At 51.4% G+C, this 19701-nt stretch overlaps 1 protein-coding gene across 12 annotated transcripts in view; it reads left to right on the plus strand.

Moving 5' to 3' along the window:
- The window catches only part of SETD4 (SET domain containing 4), a 94034-nt gene extending 87992 nt beyond the window's left edge, over positions 1 to 6042 (plus strand). For all 12 annotated transcript variants that reach the window (XM_089331465.1, XM_089331469.1, XM_089331468.1 and 9 more), the window contains 3 exons: positions 2752 to 2875; positions 4722 to 4921; positions 5069 to 6042. In XM_089331465.1, the coding sequence (XP_089187591.1) occupies positions 2752 to 2875; positions 4722 to 4856 (259 nt within the window). In that variant the 3' untranslated portion in view covers positions 4857 to 4921; positions 5069 to 6042. The remainder of the gene's footprint in view (positions 1 to 2751; positions 2876 to 4721; positions 4922 to 5068) is intronic.
- Positions 6043 to 19701: the final 13659 nt, after the last annotated feature.

The raw sequence follows: 19701 nt of genomic DNA on the forward strand, positions 1-19701 counted from the left end.
GCGTGAACCAGTGGATGGAAGATCTTTCTGTCTCTCCCTCTCTTACTTTAACTCTGCCATGCAAATAAATAAATGAATCTTTTTATTTTATTTTATTTTATTATTTTTTGACAAGCAGAGTGGACAGTGAGAGAGAGAGACAGAGAGAAAGGTCTTCCTTTTCTGTTGGTTCACCCTCCAGTGGCCGTTGCGGCCGGTGCACCGTGCTGATCCGATGGCAGAAGCCAGGTGCTTCTCCTGGTCTCCCATGGGGTACAGGGCCCAAGCACTTGGGCCATCCTCCACTGCACTCCCTGGCCAGAGCAGAGAGCTGGCCTGGAAGAGGGGCAACCGGGACAGAATCTGGCACCCCGACCGGGACTAGAACCCAGGGTGCCGGTGCCGCAGGCGGAGGATTAGCCTAGTGAGCCGCAGCGCTGACCAAATGAATCTTTTTTAAACAGAGAAATTTCTAGTCTCTTATACTTCCCTCCCTGTGACCTGATGCCTGTTGTTCACAGTTTGGGCACTGGTGCTGTCAGAGGAGTCTCTGAAGGGTGGGCTTTTCCTGGGAACAAGCAGAGCTCCACCAGGCATTACTCTAGGATAGACACAGATTCTCCATGGTTTTTTCCATGGAGATAGCAGATAGGGGAGCTCCCAGTGTAGACACACATGCCTGTCAGACTCCTGAATGTTCCCTGAAGCCATCAGTCATGCTCCCTGCAGCCGTGTGTGTTAGCAGGTTCCAACTTCGCCAAGCCCTTGTCAATATTTATTTTCTTTATTTCTGACAACAGCCTCCATCTCACTGCTGCACAGGAGCTGGGGAGGACTTCCTGAAGGTGGGGATGCCCATTAGGGGAGATGGGGCCTGGAAACGGCCCTCAGCACACAGTGCCTGGAAGCGCTTGGTGCCCATGCAGTGACGCCTGTTACTGTGATGTCACTCACCTCTTTTTCTGCAGGGCCTCTGGGAGTCAGATTTCTCCCTGGCCTCAACACCAGAAGTCATTGTTTTATTGTCAGCAGATGGTATGTTTTGATCTTAGAGGAAATGTGAATTCTATAGCGGATCCATTGCCTTCCATTGGTCACCAGAAAATGCAGAGGCAAATCTATGGCCCTTCCAGATGGATGAGATGAAGTCCCACGATTCATCACCAGTTCAGTCCTGGCTGTGTCTTTCCTGTCCACCTCGCACCCTTGTGTTACCTCCCCACTTCGTTGGCCTTACACTTAATTTTACCTTGTGTGTCCCCGTTTGAGCTTCCTTAGCTTCTTCCTGCAGCACAGTCCGAGTCGTTTCAGGCACTTGAGCCTCAGATGCAGGGCAGCAAGTGGCTGCTTCCCAGAGGTCTTCCTGGGGCCTCTCCTCCCTCCGTGGCCGCTGTCTGGGCAGCACGGCAGAGCGAGCCTGTGCCTGGGATTCTGCCGCACCTGTGCTCGCTGGAGAGCTAACGGAGCCAGGCAGTTTCGGCCCCTCATTAACTGCCACTTAGGGTGCCTTCTCCACCTTTCCTGAGTCAGTTTCTCTGAGCCCCTCCTGGGGAAACAGTGCTCTCCTTGCTCGGAACTCGTGAAGGTCCAGTTACGCACTGAGCCTGGCACTGAGCACTTTCTTCTTTCCTGAGAACCGTCTGTCGCCTGTCTCAGCCGTCCTCTCGGAAGGAGGAGACTTTCCAGACCCTTCCCCGCGTGTCTTCCGGCTCCTGCACTCCGCACTTGGGTGTAGGAGTGGTGTCTCTCCTTCCCTCTCTAGCTGCTCCAGCTTCTCTGTGTCCATCCTCTCTTCCCTGACTGGTGCTTCCTCCTGCGGCTGGAGTGGGAGGCTCTGCCACACTGTGGCCCTGCGTGCTACCTTGGCTCCCTTCTGCCTGCCCCCGCACACCTGCACTCTCCTTTGTACGGAAACTAAGCCTGCCTGCTGCCCAGCCCGACGTCCTAGAAACCTGCGCAGCTTAAAAGCTGGGAACGGCTTCGCTGTAGACACTTCCTTCCAAACAGAGATTGCACCACTCTGTGTGGAGTGTTCCATGTGCCAGTTTCTGGTGAAGGCTCTCGTGCCTGGAGGAAGGCTTCTCACCTTCGCTTCTGAGTCCTCTGACCTCCTGTCTGTGCACTTGCCTTGCTGTTTCCTCTCCTGCTTTATTTCAGGGCTGGTAGACCTGACTCCTCTCATGTCTGTGCTGGACGCAAGGCAGTGATGATGGTAAACTCAGTCCCTGTGGCAGGTATTTGACCTGTCTTTTGGATGCTGCCTCTGCTCCAGAGTCCAGCTTTCTGCTAATACATACCCTGGCAAGCAGCAGGTCTTGGCTCAACTAGTTGGGCCCCAACACCCATGTGGGAGACCTGGATTGAGTTCCTGCTGCCTGGCTCCAGCCTGACCCAGCTGTAGCTGCTGCAGGCATTTAGGGGAATGAACTGTTGGATGGGGCCTTTCTGCTGCCTGTCCCTTTTTGTCTCTTTGCCTTTCAAATAAATAAATGAAGGAAATCTGCGAGTTGATGTGGCTTCCTTAAAGAAGAACACATTTATGCCTGTCCGCATAGAGCACCCAGTCCCCGTGTTTTCAGCTCCCGCCCCCTCTTCTTTCTTACGTTCCTGTGCGCTTTCCCTCAGGAGCTGAGCTGTGGGTGATTTTAGGGCGTGTCCGGTGGGATGAGCCTTGTGCTCTGGGAAGCAGGAGGAGTTTGTGTGTTCTGTTGAAGTGTACCTTCTCTTTATTTCTGAGTGCTTGCTGAGGTTTTCTCCTGGAACTTTTTCTAGTACATTCTGGAAAAAGGTACTTCTTGGGGAAGTAATTTCAGATACAAATGAGAAGACAAGTTTGGACATAACCCGGAAGATATGCTGTGACTTCATAGAGGAGACCTGCTCTGTGCTTCAGAAGGTGAATTTCTTGAATGTCATATTCTCTCTTTAACGACCTGTTTTGCTTTAGAAGGTACTAGTTTTTCACTAGTGATAGAACATTTATAAGAGTACTGTTTCAAAGTGAATGTTTTTGATGCAGTCTCTATTTTCTTTTTTAAAATGATGTATTTATTTTCCATTTTATTTGAGAGACAGGGAGAGATAGAGACAGACAGAGATCTCCCATCTACTGGTGCCCTCCCCAAATGCCTGAGACAGCGACTGGGCCAGGCTGAAGCCAGGGGCCTGGAACTCTATCCGGGTCTCCATGTGGGTGGCAGGGGCCCAAGCACTGCAAGGCCTCATCTACTGCCTTTCAGCCTGCATATCAGTAGGAAATTGGACAGAAAGCAGAGTGGCCAGTTCTCAGACCACTCTGATGTGGGATGCGGGCATCCAAGAAGTGAATTATTGCTGTGTCAAATACCTGCCCCCTTTTCTTCATTTTTGATAAGAAAAATTATGTGTGTGTATATATATATGTACAACATGATGTTCCATATATATCTATGTATTATGGGGTGGCTTAATGAAACTAATATAGCATTACCTCACTCCATTTTTTATTTATTTATTTATTTATTTTTTGACAGGCAGAGTGGACAGTGAGAGAGAGAGACAGAGAGAAAGGTCTTCCTTTTGCCGTTGGTTCACCCTCCAATGGCCGCCGCGGCCGGCGCGCTGCGGCCGGCGCACCGCGCTGATCCAATGGCAGGAGCCAGGAGCCAGGTGCTTTTCCTGGTCTCCCTTGGGGTGCAGGGCCCAAGCACCTGGGCCATCCTCCACTGCACTCCCTGGCCACAGCAGAGAGCTGGCCTGGAAGAGGGGAACCGGGACAGAATCCGGCGCCCTGACCGGGACTAGAACCCAGTGTGCCGACGCCGCTAGGCGGAGGATTAGCCTAGTGAGCCGCAGCGCCGGCTACTTCACTCCATTTTTTTGTCTTTTTTGGTGGTAAGAACACTTAAAATCCACCCTTTTAGTAATTTTCTAGTATTCATTATTATTAACTGTAGTCACTATGTTGTGCAATAATCAACCTCAACTTTATTCTTTATGTCCAACTGAAATTTTGCATCCTCACCCTGCAGCCTGTAGTAATTGCCATCTGGTCCTGCTCCAGAGGTTGGCTTTTGCGTTTCAGTGTGGCATTGCGCTTCCATGTCTGGGTCTCTTCACTAAGCACGGTGTTCTCTGGGTTCAGACACGCTGGCCCCAGCGGCAGGATCACATCTTTCATTGGCTCAGTCATCTTCCATTGTCCCCATAACACGCATCCCTCCCCGCTCTCCTGTCGATGGAGCCCGTGGATTCCGTACCTTTGCCTGTACTCTGTGTTCGCTCTTTGCTTAAGAATTGTGTAGTTTTATGGGTGTTCCTGTACCTCTTAATAATTAAAAATTACTGCATGACTTTTTGGTAATAGATTTTCAAGTACGTTTTCTCTTTTATTTTTGTTTAATAAATGTTCCAAGTAAAGGAGAAATTGTCCATGTGTGTACACATGAGTGGTGGTCAGAAGGTGATTTTAATGAACTTTGAGGACGTCCTCAAGGTCAGTCAGTGAGACACACAAGGACCAGTACAGTGAGAGGGTCCCAGAACCTCTGGTTTCCTCGCTGGCACAGGCCAGTCGTGGAGACGGAGCCGAGTGCAGCTTGCCCAGCCTGGGTATTAATTGAGGCTACAGAGTTCCTGTTTGGGGTGATTAAGAGAAAGGTTTGGAGGTGGCTCATAATGTGACTGTGCTGCATGCATGGGTGACCTAGATATGACGTTTCAGTATGTTACTGTAATAACACGTACGTTCACAAACCTTGCAGATTTCCCAGATGAAGGATGACAGCGTGGCTTTGCTGCCCCAGCTCGCTCTGGTGGAAACGCTGTGGATGGAAGAGCTCCAGATCCTCAGAGTGTCTGCCGAGGTCCTGGGCACTTCGCACACAACCGCTACCTGACCTCCGTCACCTCCTGCACACAACCGCTACCTGACCTCCACGCGATCCCTCCGTCATCTCCTGTGGTGGGTCGGACTTCAGCATTTTTAAACAGCTTTGGTGGATTAGATTTAATTTGTATAGAATTATGTTTAGGTGATGAATGGTTTCTACTGAACACCTGGGTACTTAGTCCTTTTCCTTGTGCTTTTCCCTCAAACACTGAACTTCAGGAGCGTCTCTGTGGATGGCGTGGTGGCCGCTCCCAGGACACGGGAGGATGCCTGTGGGGTGGAGCAGGTGCCAGGGCTGCTGGCTGGGAGTGACGACGGCTGGGTCCGCTGAGGGACGCCCTGTGAACTCTACCGAGTAAGCAGCAGTCCCAGAGCATGCACGAGGAAAGTCCTGAGCTGCAGGAAGCGAGGAGACCGAGGGAGCCAGGAGCCAACCGGGACGTGGAGTGGTCTGGCACTGCGTGAACTGTTCTTACTTGACTTAGCAGCTGGCAGAGGGCAAGAAGCTGTGCTCTCAGGGTGCCCTGATCCCGTTGGGTGAAGGGGCAAGTTGGCGCTGGGTGGTTTTGGGCGGCCAGTCCCAGCCCGTGTGGCTCTCAGCTTCCAGTCCTGCCCTCTGTGGGATGCTGACTTGCACGTGGAGGAGCCCTGGGGGGCCTGGGGTCCAGGAGGCGGGAATCCCCCTTCAGCCTGCTCCTGGCCTTTGGCACACCCCAGGCAGGGCCTGTGAAATACGAACTGGGGAGAAGGGCTGGCTCAGCCGTACAGATCTTCCACCTTAACTTCTGGTGTCCTGGACAGGCCTTTCCTGGCTGCATGCGGGGCTGGGCTCGGTGGAGGTCAGCAGACCCAAAGCTACCCTCAGACTGGGGCCTGTGTTCTTACTCTTGATTTTGTTTTTTATCCACTGTAGACTCAGTGGATACTCAGGGGACACTCCCTCCATAACTGTCCGTGACCTGAGGGGGCCCCCTGCAGAGCTAACGGAGCCAGACTTGCAGAGGTTGGGGTGGCCTGTGTGGGGGATGCCCCGGGGAAACCTTGCTGCTGCCCAGAGCCCTTCTGTTTTCCCTGCTGAGTGTTCCTTCTTCCCAGAACTTTCCCAGTGTGGCGCTCAACAAAACCCAGTGAATAGGGCCCCTTGCGTCTAGTGACAGAGTCTAAATAAACTGTTTTCATTGTCATGGCTTAAACGTCTCTCCTTGTTTGTATAAATGGTTTGTGTTGATTTTATTGTTTATTTTCATTTTGTTTGAAAGAGCGAATGATGAAGAAAGATCTTCCATCCTCTCCCCAAATGCCACAGCACCCAGGACTGGGCCAGGCCAAGCCAGGAGCCCAGAACTCAGTCTAGATCTCCCATGTGGGTGGCAGGGACTTGAGGACTTGAGGCATTCCTGGGTGGCATTAGCAGGATGCTGGTATGGAGAGCAGAGGGGACCCGTGCACTGTGACAAGGGATGCAGGTGTCGCGATGGGTGTCTTGACTGCTGCACCAAATGCCTGCCCCGATTTTATTGTGTTTTTGTTAGTGTGGTATATGTGTGCTCTGCCAGGGGCGGCAGGCGTCTTCTGGGGAGGACCGACTAGTAAATATTGTAGGCATTCCCAGCCGCATGGTCTTTGTCCTGACTGTCCTGCAAAGCAGCATGTCTCGTGACTGTGTTCCCTAAGGTTGTGCACTGACGCCTGTGCTAGTCCAGAATTTCTTTCTCCTGTCCCTGTTTGTGGGCATGTATGTAAATATATTAATTCCTTTATTCTAAAGGGGAGTCCCCATAAAAATTATTGTGTATTAGTTGTCTGGTGATTACAAAAAATGCACAGTGACATAAAGTGACTACTCAGAACCATTTACAGATGAAAATATTTCATTGTCTAGAACTGCTGGGTGTTTATTTGGTGACTAGTTGTCTAAGACTTTCTGTTTGCAGACAGTTCTTGGGTCTGTATCTCCCCGGCAGGAAATCGGGGGTTCCTGGTGGCACAGCTGGTGGCCACACTCTGCCTCCCTGGTGTGTTGCGATGACGGCCGCAGACCTGCATTTCCTTGTATGGAGAGGGCCTGCGTGGGGTGAGCTTTACCCAGTGGCACTGTTTTCTTAGTCTCCAGTGGCCACCGCCTCCCCTGGCCATGATTTTCCTCATTTTAGCTTTCTCTGGCTGTGATGTGGGCGAGCCAGGTTCCTGAGCACTTCCCCCGCTTTGTGTCTGGCTGCTGAGTCTGTGAGTGTTAAACCTCCCACCGCCTGCTTAGCCCCGGGCACTGGGAATTGGCTGCGTTCCTCTTTAATCTTTCCAGCTAAAAACAGAAGAGGCTTCTGCATGGAGGTGCAGGTGGGCAGTGACCTTGAGGAAGTGGAGCTGGGACTCTGACGATTGCTTTGTCACCCAACGCTGACACTGCCCTTTGCCGGCCGTGGAGGTGGGGAGTGGGGAAGTGATGTCTGCTCCTTGGTGTGCAGAGGCAGGTGTGTCCTGAGAGTGTCACTGGGCCCTGAGGAGGACAGTAACAAACCTGTGCCCACACTTCACACCAGTGTGCCCAGGCCTCACAGTAGTGTGCCCCATGTCACCAGTGTGCCCAGGCCTCACAGCAGTGTCCCCAATGTCATCAGTGTGCCCAGGCCTCACAGCAGTGTGCCCACACTTCACACCAGTGTGCCCAGGCCTCACAGCAGTGTGCCCCATGTCACCAGTGTGCCCAGGCCTCACAGCAGTGTGCCCTGTGTCACCAGTGTGCCCACACTTCACACCAGTGTGCCCAGGCCTCACAGTAGTGTCCCCCATGTCACCAGTGTGCCCAGGCCTCACAGCAGTGTGCCCTGTGTCACCAGTGTGTTTCCGCAGCCATTTGCTGCTTCACCTTCATAGGCATTTATCTTCATGGTTTTGTTATAACCTTGATGTGAGAGTTTATTTTCTTTCTTTTTTTAAAGGCAGAGTTAGAGAGGCAGAGGCAGAGAGAGAGATTCTTGCATTCTCTGGTTCAATCCCCAGGCCGCAATGGCCAGAGCTCAGCCGATATGAAGCCAGGAACCAGGAGCTTCTTTGGGTCTCCCACGTGGGTGCAGGGGCCCAAGGACTTGGGCCATCTTCTGCTTTCCTAGGTCATAGCAGAGAGCTGAATCAGAAGTGGAGCAGCCGGGACTCGAACTGGCGATGCTGGCACTGCAGGCGATGCTTTACCTGCTATGCCACAGCGCCGGCCCCTAGAGGTTATTTTCTTATGTCTATCCCATGTAGTTTTATTAGGAAGAGATACAGAGAGCTCCAGAGAGGCGTCTGTCTGCTGACTCATTCTCCAAATGTCTGCCACAGCCAGGGCTGGGCCAGGCTGAAGTCAGGAACCCAGAACTCCCTCTTAGTCTCCAGGAAGTTGAGTTCCAGGGCCATCGTTCTCTGCTTCCCAGGCAGGATAGCAGGGAGATGGATCAGAAGCGGAGCAGCCAGGACCAAGCAGCTTGAGATGCTGGCATCGCCAGCTTCACCTGCTGCGCCAATACCCTGCCCCCCTAGTCCACACGGTTTTAACAGTTCACTAAGTAAAAAAAATAACTGCCCACAGCAAGAGGCAAGTTAATGGAAGGTGAGGGTGGCGCCTCACACTGCCCGGGTGGCTGTAGTCGAAGGGTAGCTAAGCAGTGTTTCCCAGGGTGTGAGGAGACCGGAGCCGCCTCTGCTGGGGAAAGAAGCATAAACGCCCAGCACTGTGCTCCCTGGAATACAAACACCCGAGCGAGCTGGAGCTGTGTGCCGCCGTGGCCCGCTGCCTCCTGTGTGCTCACCGCAGCACTGGTCCCAGTGAGCCCCAGGACCCCTCCGTGGGCGACGGGACCAACCCACGCATACAGCAGGCTGGGATCCAGCCACGGAGAGGAAAGGCCAGGTGCTGACGCTGTGGTGCACGGGACCTGGAAGCATGGTGAGAACCCATGGCAGGAGGCCACGGGGAGCAGCGTGCCTATGCAGTGTCCGGAACGGGCGCATCTGTCGAGATGGGACGGGCTGTGGTGGTTGCTGAGGGCTGTGGGGCTGTGGGGATTACAGGGTGCTGGCGACAGAGCGGGGGGTCTGTCTGGGGTGGAAATGGGGACTGTTCTACAGCAGCCTCTGCTTGACACTGACATGGGCTGAGCCCTGCACTGTCTGTGCACGACTTAACCAGAGTGGGGGTCATCTTCCAGCAGGGCTCGGCTTCTGGGACAACTGTTCCCGGGAAGACTCGCGGCGCTGTGGCCGTAAGGGTGAGGCACACTCCCTCCACCCACTCCTGTATCCATGTGGCCCTTGATTTGGTCACGGTCTCCTGATTGGTGAAGGTGGAAACAAGCGCCCACAGAGGCCAGGTCGTTGCTCAGACCCCGCGGCTGCCCGGTGGCAGCGCTAGGATCTGGACGTCAGCCACCCTCCACGCTCTGCTGTTCCTGTTCCAAAGGTGGCGGTGGTGAGAGGCTGCCCCAGCAGGACCGTGGCACATTCAGGCCTGGTGGATGGGCTGACTCCAGGGAACACTGAGAGGCAGCTGACACAGCCCTGCCTTTGAAATGCACTCCCTCTTGGCTTTACCCGCAGTCTACTATTATGAGCAAGGGGGCTTGTTAACAACGGGCAGGGGCCAGTTGTAGGGCCCAGAGAGCCGGCTTCCCATCCCCAGAGAGGGCTGATGGAAGAGCCACAACCCCTGGAAAGGCAACAGCTCAGAGCCTGGCCGTCCTGTGCCCAGAGGGTACGCAGGTAAGTGCGGAGCCCACGGGTGTGGGTGGGGCCACTCTGTTGGAGTCTTCGTTGTGATCATGGTTACCAAAATGGGCCAGGTTGCCGGAGCTCACCAGTGTTCAGAATCAGAATCTGTGGTTGAAAGGCCACAGGATGCGGATGGTAAATGAGCCCTCAGTGATCTCCATCCATGCTGAGTTTGTATGCTGGGTCCTGGGTCCCAGAAGAGGATGCCCAGGGTTGATGGGCTGGCTTTTGACTTCTGTGTTAAAGATCGTGTGACGCGGAGGCTGCATCAGAGGACCGGGGCCAGAGTGGTTCTCAAGACGATGTCATCATGGCTGGCGTTCAAGCATCTGCCTATGGCGCCAGCATCCCATATGGGCGCCGGTTCGAGTCCCGGCTGCACACTTCTGATCCAGCTCTCTGGGAAAGCAGTAGAAGATGGTCCAAGTGCTTGGGACCCTGCACCTGTGTGGGAGACTTGGAAGAAACTCCTGGCCCTTGGCTTTGGATTGGCTCAGCTCCAGCTGTCATAGCCATTTGGGGAGTGAACCAGTGGATGGGAAGACCTCTCTCTCTGTCTCTCCCTTTCTGTAACGATGCCTCTCAAGTAAGCAAATAAATCTGAAACTAAAAATATATGACGTTCTTTGACCCCCTATGTGGTGACGGAAGTTCAGGTAGGTGGGTAAACGTGGGATCCAGGATCAGCACTCACACTTTCCACCCATTCTGTGGACTTGTCCCCCCGCCCCCGCGTTCTCCTCCCCGACACCCTCCCAGAGAAACTCCCAACCTCGGGAAGAACCAGGGCTGACCAGGGCCGTGGGAGGTGGGAGGATGTGGTGGCCTCAACCCAAGCCCAGGCCGGGAGGGACACAGCCACCGAGCCCCCCTGTGCCGGGTGTTGCTGTTCGTCTTTCTCCCTGATTTCCACCGTGCAGGCCGTACACACCTTTTGTTGGAGAGGAAGACGGCTCCACGTCATGTAGCTGGGGTCACACACCAAGATGTGCGGAGTCCGATTTCAAGTCTGATTGCTCAGGGACCCCGTTGCTGCCTTCAAGGACAGACGGTCTGGGGTAGATGGTGGATGGCGCTCACCACCTGGAAGTAGTTTATTTCATTTTTCTTGTTTGTGCAATCTCAAGAGTAACTTCAGTGACCTCACTGTGTGTGTGAAGGACCCGGGCACTCTGCTCCCTCACCGAGCTGCAGGGAGGAAGGGGGTGTGCCCAGAAGGCGGCATAGGCCACGCCCCCAACAGCAGCCCCCTGCCGGTCACCATGGCAACCCGCAGCTGGGCAGGGCAGCAGGTGTTATCAGAGGACCCAGAGGGAGGGGCTGCCTGGTTGGCCTGGTGGGGCTCTGCCCACTTCTGACAATTAGCGCTTGGAAGCTTTCTCCTGGTGCCCCCGAAGCTGCTCGGGTCCCCGAGTTCTTTCTCCCCAGCCTTTGGCTGAGACGACAAGGCACGGGCCAGGCTGCAATACTTGGTAATCATCCCGGGGTTGTGTCTGTGTCCTGATTACAGAGGGAGGCTCCAAACTGCTCCCGTGAAAATCAGAGACTCCGACGTCGGCTGTCCCCCACACCCACCCCATTCTCCCCACTGCTCTCTGCCGAGGGTCTGGTTTCATTGGCCTGGGTGTGCCAGGGTGTTGGGCAATTGCTGTTCCCCAAAGTTCCCTCTCTGAGCTTATGGGGTGTAGGGGCAAAGCAGTTTTTTTTTTTTTTAAGATTTTATTTATTTACTTGAAAGAGTTACAGAGAGAGGGAGAGAGAGAGAGGTCTTCCATCTGCTGGTTCACTCCCCAGATGGCTGCAATGGCCGGAGCTGTGCTGATCTGAAGCCAGGAGCCAGGAGCTTCCTCTGGGTCTCCCATGTGGGTGCAGGGGCCCAAGGACTTGGGCCATCTTCTACTCCAGCCCCGGCAAAGTAGTTTAACCCTTCCCAGCTAGAACATTCTGCTTTCAAAGGCCTTCAGTTACAGTAGTGTTGGGAGGCAGAAGAGAATGTCAGTTCCTATCCTTTGCATAAATAATGAATAATGTTTTAAATTATACTAAGCTGTGTTGAGTGCAGATGAACCCCAAGATCAAAAGCGCCGTCATCTGGTTCAGCAGACACTGTGAATGCCCAGCCCAGAACAGGTGGCCGATGGAGAGAGTTCAACCCCAGTCTCCTTTCAAGCCACTCCTGCAGCCTCCAGCGTTCGGGTTCAGCTATCAGGTGTCTGTGCTGTGCTTGAGCCACTTCCATCCTCGTGCACTAGATGGCGCAAGAGGACCGCTGAGCTGAGGCCTTGGGGCATGGCGGTTCCTTCCAGCAAGAGTCTCTCCCCAAATATTCCTGGGATTCAAACCTGGCCAAAGCCACTCTCTGTGTTGCTCCTGGGGTAAAATACAGACGTTCATCTCCTCTTCGGGGCCCTAGGAGCTCCTTGGGCAAGAAGCAGTTAGGTTAACATGAGTTCAAACAGCAGCTGCCCTGGCAGGGCCTGGCCAGGTGGGGGTGGGGGCTCAGAGGTCTGGGCAGAGGAGGGGCAAGTGAGAAGAGGCAGGAATTACCTGCCTGTGCCCAAGACCCAGGAGCGGTGAACCAACAGCACTTCCTCTGAGAAGGACAGCGTTCCTCCTGCAGGTGGCAGGTTTCAATGCCCAGCACGGGTGGTAGCAGGTGGACTCGGTCACCCTGATAGGCAGGCAGAGAGAGGAAGGGTCATTCTCAAGGTGTTAAAACTGACCACCACACAAGGAAGGGAAGGCCCCTGGCTCCTCTTCTGCCGGATGTTTCTAGAATCACAGGGAAGTGTATTTTGTGGGGAGCTGGGCAGAAGCCATTAGGGATGCATGTTGGATCTGAAGACAGAGCTTCAAGGTGATGAAGGCAGGCAGATAGAATAAAATCGGTCAGATCTGTGAGCTGGAAGACCACGCCTTCACCACGCCCCTCTGTGACCTCATGCCCCTACCTAACCCCACCTGTACGCCCATCTGCCAATCAGGCTATGTAACCCCGCCCCTTTGAAAGTGGATAAAGGCCTGGGACGTGTGGGCCCCTCCATTATTGCCCTTGTTGCCCCATGCTTTTGGGCCGCCGGCGCCCTGCTTTCCTGCCTGCACGCTTGTTCCACGTGGCTCGCTCCTGGCCTGCTCTCTGCTTGGTATGGACCCAGCTTAGTTTCTAGACTTCTCTTTCTTCCTAAATAAAGCCCTCACTCTCCTGCACATTTCTCTCACTGAATAAAATCCTTAAAAACTTACCGTGTTGTCTGGCCTATTTGAGCCAGTATTTAGAATTCTTCTGTGAATACATGGCAAGAGCCCACAAGCTTAACAATACTGGAAATGATTAATAAGCAGGGCGCTATCGAAGGTAGAGTGGCCAAACCTCTCCATCCAAGTGTTAACCAGGCCGGACCCTGCTCAGCTTCCGAGATCAGACGGGACCGGTGCGTTCGAGGTGGTACGGCCATAGACAAGTGACGGAACCTCTGTGTGCCCTTGCACTCCTCGTCCCCCGGCAGCCGACAGACTGCAGACCCCACCTGGCTGGTGGCGGGTGCTGCCCTAGCAAAACTTCATGCTATGGGTTTATACCGGTGGCCTCATCTGAAACCATTTCTTTGGTCTGCTGAACTCTCTCAGTGGCTCTGTTATCTGTTCTGTTATTTTCCTGAATTCACCTTGCAAAGTGGAGGCTCCTGCTACTTTCCCTTCCTAATCCCCACCTCTCCTCCTTGCTACTTATGTATATTTCTGGCTTCCTCTGCACTGGAAATTTGTCTTGTCTTTGGCAGGTGGATCTCAACTTGGGTCAGTAGAGAAAGCTAGAGGTTGCTGTTTGATGGGCGTTGCCTGACTGGTGTGGGATTCAGAGACGGCTGGAGTATTCAGAGGAAGAACCAGGCACTCTGTTGCTATCATTCACCGTTGTGAGCAGGCAGACTGCGTGGCTCAGGCCGAGGGCTGTGGCGCACCTGCATACAGCCATCAGCAGAAACTGAGCGAGGTTGAAGAAACTGAGCGAGGGAAGAATGCGTCGGTCTCTGTATTCAGAAGGCCGGGGCTGACTGCCCGAAGGGAGGCAGTGTAGCCACTATTTGCATACACGCACATGGTCTTGGACGTTGGAAGTAGCCCAGAGGGGGCTTAAGGCGCCTAGGTTCTAGGCAAAGGCTACCCCATTTTACCCAAGTCCCGCAGATTTGGGTCTCGTTGGGGGTCCTGGGCCCTGCTCCGAGGACTCATGAGACCCTCTGACTTTGGGGCAATGCTGTTCTCAAGTGAGGTGGTGGAACAGGAGCTGCCCGGAGCCTGCGGGCAGTCAGGCTGCGGAACTCAGGCTGCCTCACGCGCATGCGTGGGACCCCAGTGCAGAGTGTGGCCCTGAAGTCACTGATGCGTCCCCGTGGCCCAGGGCCACGCACTGCCAGGTGGCGCAGTGGCGCGTTCTGAGCATTTCCAGGGACGGAGCAGCTGTGGGGTCCCTGGAGCAGGGGGTGGGGTGGGGGGCCGCCCTCCACGAGTCAGTGCTGCTGCTCCTGCCACTGGGTTCCAACATGCTGGGGACCACACTGGGCGGCAGCCTGCAGCGCTGTGGCCGAGCCAGTGGCTCAGCATTGTTCTCGCTCATTGGCGCAGACTATGGCCAGTGGTGGCAGGCAGGGCCTGGTGTCCCGTCCTTTGTCTATATAAATTTTTGCTTTCTTTGTGTGTGTGTGTGTGTGTGTGTGTGTGTTGAGGGCAGACTCCCTCTCATGGGCTGTGACAGCTGAGTTGTGTCTTCCCTCCTAGGGCTGTCAAACAAAAGCCACCCTGGACTCAGGCTCCTAAGGCGGCTGCCGCCTGCAGGAAGCAGGGCCTTGCCTTGGGAATGCATAACTTACAGTAAGTTCTCAGCAGACCAAAAAGAAAATATTCCTTTGATCATGCTCCGGGTTTCTTCCTCCCCCTGTTTTATTTCATTTGCAACATCACTCAGGCCCAAGTGGCATATGTCAGGAGTCGCCGGCCAGCGCTGCAGGCAGCTCGCGAGGAAGAATCTCCAGGCAGTCATCCACGCCAAAAGGAGACCTGCGTTTGATCTTTTCGGTTTTTATGGTTTCTGCAGAGGTGGCGCGCGCCTGCATTCTTTAGCCTCCTACCCCCTTTCTATTTAGCAAGGAAAAAAGCAAATCCTGCAGGAAGTAGCACTTCACAGCTAATTTCCCCTGCACCCGAGAAGTCACCACAGTCCACCAAGAGTCATTTGAAAAACACGAGTGTGATTTATTTTTCGAGCTATCTAAACACTTGCACCAGCTGCCGGGTGGTTATGCGTTGAATTATGACCTCGGGCCTCCCAGTGCGCGTGTCCCTCCGTGACCTCTGTGCTTCTGGGTCAGAGTGTGGCCAGCAGGGCGGCGCCCTCTCCTGCAGGCAGTCTCGGTGGATGCAGGATGGCTTATAGCCAGCCAGCTAGAATCATTCGGTAAGAGTGAGGCCCGGAAGAGGGTGGAAATGGCATGGATGGAGGCTGTGCTGTCGTGGGGACCGGGCCTTCTGCACCAGTGGTCCTCACACCATTCCGTGCAGCGCCTCTTCTCCCCTGCGGTCCCGCACACAGTGTACGTGATGTAGCTTGGGGCTGGTTGGACGCGCACTGTAACTGTATGCATACTTCCTCCATGTTCCCGATGTCTACACATATGTTCCCGTGGGCAGGAGACAGAGTGCCATGACCGAGTGTAGAGAGGTCGTGAGAAGTCCTCCCAGCCTTGTGTCTCCTATGCTGGGATAATTCCAGAGGAGTAAGACACACCAAGAGCTGTGTGTCAATGCTAGGGCACATGCTGCACCAGGGGTTGGAAAATTATATCCAGTCCCTCTTTTTGCAAAACAATTTTTTTCTAAATGAAAGCTTTTGTTTTTGTAATGGCAAAATATGCATAATTCTTGCTGATGCAGAACATGGGCCTGTGCACTTCCTGTGATACACGCGTGCTAGAGAAAGCAAAGGCTTCGTAAAGCTGGGGTGCACATGCCCCGCACTGGCCAGCGTGGCTCAGAGGCGCGGGTAGTGGTGTTCTCATTCACCGGCCCACAGGTGCACCCACACATTCTTTGTTCACCCTGATATTTTTCATATTAAACTTGCATGCAGGAGTGAAGCTCAAAAGAAGGCAACAGAAACTACTAAAGCACACCTCGCAAACGGTGTACCTTGTGCTTCCTGCGTATCGGGGGTCAAAGATCTCTGCTTCACACTACCCTGACTGCTTTTGCCCCAGAAGGCTTACCAGCGACGCTGGAGACACCAGGTAGGGTGCCCATGTCCCACATCGGGGTACCTGGCGTTGACTCTCCCTAGCTCTCCTGACTCCAGCTTTCTGCTAACGTACCTGGCAGGCAGCAGTGAGGGCCCATGAGTTGGGTCCCTGCCATCCACATGGGAGACTTGGATTGAGTTCCTGGCTCCTGGTCTTGGCCCGACCCAGCCCCAGCATTTGAGGAGTGAACCACCGTATGGGAACTCTCCCTTTCTCTGGGAAAGGAAGGAAGGCAGGAAATCCAAAGTGACATGATTTTGGGGCTCCCAATCCATTCTCAGGTATGGGAAGAATCGTTTGATTTTCTATCAGGGATGTTAAATTCTTATTGCAACAAATTCTGTACCCCACATGGCTGTCTGGGATGAAGTTATGGTTGATTTTAGTGTGTGAGATTATTTTCTTGTTGCAAGATTAGGGCTTTCTTCCAACAGAGCTCGGCTGTGATACACAGCAGTGGAATTGGAAGCCCCACTGAATTTTCTGGAAAGAGAGGTCCCCAGGGACAAAGCAGAGAGGGTCATTCATGTGAGGTCACAGGTCAGACTCTAGTGTTCTGGGGTGTGGGTGGGGATGGGGTACTGAGAGGAAGGCAGAGCAGACCATACCCGACTGGTCCTCTCTGGTGAGTTTTCTGGACTGGTCTGCTGAGAGGGAGAACATACTAGCACTGGGCTTTGAAGGCTTCCTTAGCAGGTAGCCTCTCTGTCATTGACACAGGGAGGATGGTGGGGACGCACCAGAGGGCGTCCTTGGACATGGAGGGCCTTGTCCTGCTACCTCTCAGGGCCCAGCTTTGCTTCCCATCAACAAGCACACCCACCTTGCTGCACCCATCCAGCAAACAGGAAAAGAGAAAGGAAGTGAAGGACTTGGGGAGAGAAGCCGAGGGTTTTACAACCACGTCGCAACTCCCACCACGAAGCTCTTGTTCTCTCTCCCAATGGCTGCATTTTCATGGGCTCTCTACTCTGCAGGCGGTAAGAGAGTGCCTGTTTGTGTCCCTGTCACGGGGATCTTTCCCATTAAAATGTGGCATCACTCTTTTTTTTTTTTCTCCTTTAACATTCACTTTATTTATTTTCCCCAACGATACCTTTTATTTAATGGGTACAACTTTCATGAGTACAACTTTAGGAATATAGTGATTATTCCCACCACACCCACCCTCCCACCCCCATTCCCACCCCTCCTCTTCCTCCTTCTCCCGTTCCCAGTCCCATTCTCCATTAAGATTCATTTTCAATTAACTTTGTACACAGAAGACCAACTCTATACTAAGTAAAGATTTCAACAATTTGTATATACATGCATACACACACACAAAACTGAGAACAAGTTTTACAGTTAATTTTCATAATACAACTGATTGAGGACAGAGGTCGTGCATGGGGAGTAAGTGCACAGTGACTCCTATTGTTAATTTAACAACACTCTTATGTATCACATCAGTGATCACCCGAAGCTCACCCGAAGCTCTTGACATGAGCTGCTACAGCTATGGAAGCTTTTTGAATCCACAATCTCTGTCAGTATTTAGACAAGGCTATAAGCAAAGTGCAAGTTCTCTCCTTCCTTCAGAGAAAAGTACATCCTTCTTTGATGGCCCCTTCTTTCTGCTGAGGTCTCACTCACAGGGATCCTTCATGTTGGACATTTTTTTTCTCCACAGTGTCTTGGCTTTCCATGCCTGAAATGCTCTCTCAGAGGCTTTTCAGCCAGACCATAATGCTTTAAGGGCTGATTCTGAGGACAGAGTATTACTTAAAGCAATTGTCATTCTATAAGTCTGCTGTGTGGACTGCTTTCCATGTTGGAATGTTCTCTCCTTTTTAATTCTATTATTATTACCAGACAGTTGATATTATTTATATGATCCCTTTAACATTTAATACTATCTATGTGATCACTTTAACAATTAAGATGGTATTTTTACCACCCAGCTTAATGGGATTTGGGGTCCCATGGCAAGTTTTTAAACTGTACCCTAAGAAGTAAGTCTGTAGGAATGTTTGCAGAACTATACAGCTTTATAATTACAGACTTCCTCCTCCCTCTCTTATTCCCGCTCTTATCTTTTACTGAGATCTATTTTTAATGGACTTTATACACATATACTTAACTCTATGTTAAATAAAGAGCTTAACAAATAGTCTGAAGAAGAAAAAAAATCCTGTTCATCAGTCAAGACAAGGGCTATTCAAGTCATTGCTTCTCAAAGTGTCAGTTTCATTTACACAGATTTCCTTTTAGCTGCTCTATCAGGTATCACAGATCAGGGAGAACATAGGATATTTGTCCCTTTGGGTCTGGCTTATTTCACTAAATATGATGTGTTCTAGATTCATCCATTTTTTTTGCAAATGACCGGATCTTTTTTTTAATCACTGTGTAGTATTCCAGAGTATGTATCCCATAATTTCTTCATCCAGTTGTCAGTTGACAGGCATTTAGGTTGATTCCATATCTTAGCTATTGTGAATTGAACTGCAATAAACATGGGGGTACAGATAACTCTTTCATTTGCTGATTACATTTCCCTTCAGTGGGATGGCTGGGTCATATAGTAGGTCTATATTCAGATTTCTGAAGTATCTCCATACTGTCTTCCATAGTGGTTTTACTAGTCTACAATCCCACCAACAGTGGATTAGTGTACCTTTTCCCCCACATCCTCACCAGCATTTGTTTTAAGTTGATTTCTGTATGAAAGCCATTCTAACTGGGGTGAGGTGAAACCTCATTGTGGTTTTGATTTGCGTTTTCCTGAAAGCTAGTGATCTTGAACATTTTTTCATGTGTCTGTTGGCCATTTGGATTTCATCTTTTGAAAAATGTCTGTTTAAGTCCTTGGCCCATTTCTTAAGTGGGTTGTTTGTTTTGATATTGTGGTTTCTTGATCTCTTTATATATTCTGGTTATTAATCCTTTATCAGTTACACAGTTTGCAAATAATTTCTCCCACTGTGTCAGTTGCCTCTTCACTTTGCTGAATGTTTCTTTTGCAGTACAAAAGTTTCTCAATTTGATGTAATGCCATTTGTTAATTTTGGCTTTGTCTGCCTGTGCCTCTGGGGTCTTTTCCAAGAAGTCTTTGCCTGTGCCAATGTCTTTCAGGGTTTCTCCAATGTTCTCTAATAATTTGATGGTGTCAGGTCATAGATTTAGATCTTTAATCCATTTTGAGTGGATTTTTGTGTAAGGTATAAGGTAAGGTTCTTGCTTCATACTTTTGCATGTGGAAATACAGTTGTCCCAGCACCATTTGTTGAAGAGAGTGTCCTTGCTCCAGGGATTGGTTTTAGCTCCTTGGTCAAATAAAAGTTGATTGTAGTGCTTGGATTGATTTCTGACATTTCTATTCTGTTTGATTGGTATATCCATCTGTTTTTGTACTAGTACCAGGCTGTTTTGATTACAACTGCCTTGTAGTATGTCTGGAAATCTAGTATTGTGATGCCTCCATTTTTGTTTTTGTTGTATAAGCTTGCTTTAGCTATTCCAGGTCTCCTGTGTTTCCATATGAATTTTAGCATCATTTTTTCTGTATCTGAGATAAATGTCTTTGGCATTTTGATGGATATCACATTAAATCTGTAAATTGCTTTCAGAAAAATGGACATTTTGATGATACTGTTTCTTCCAATCCGTGAACATGGAAACTTTTTTCCATTTTTTGTTTCTTCTATTTCTTTCTTTAATGTTTTGTAATTTTCATTGTAGAGATTTTTAACATTCTTGATTAAATTTATTCCAAGGTGTTTGATTTTTTTTGTAGCTTTTGTGAATGAGATTGATCTTAGAAGTTCTTTCTCA

The sequence above is a fragment of the Oryctolagus cuniculus genome, chromosome 4, assembly GCF_051225735.1.
Source record: "Oryctolagus cuniculus isolate XC-2025 breed Fujian yellow rabbit chromosome 4, ASM5122573v1, whole genome shotgun sequence".
In the NCBI taxonomy this organism is placed as follows: Eukaryota; Metazoa; Chordata; class Mammalia; order Lagomorpha; family Leporidae; genus Oryctolagus; species Oryctolagus cuniculus.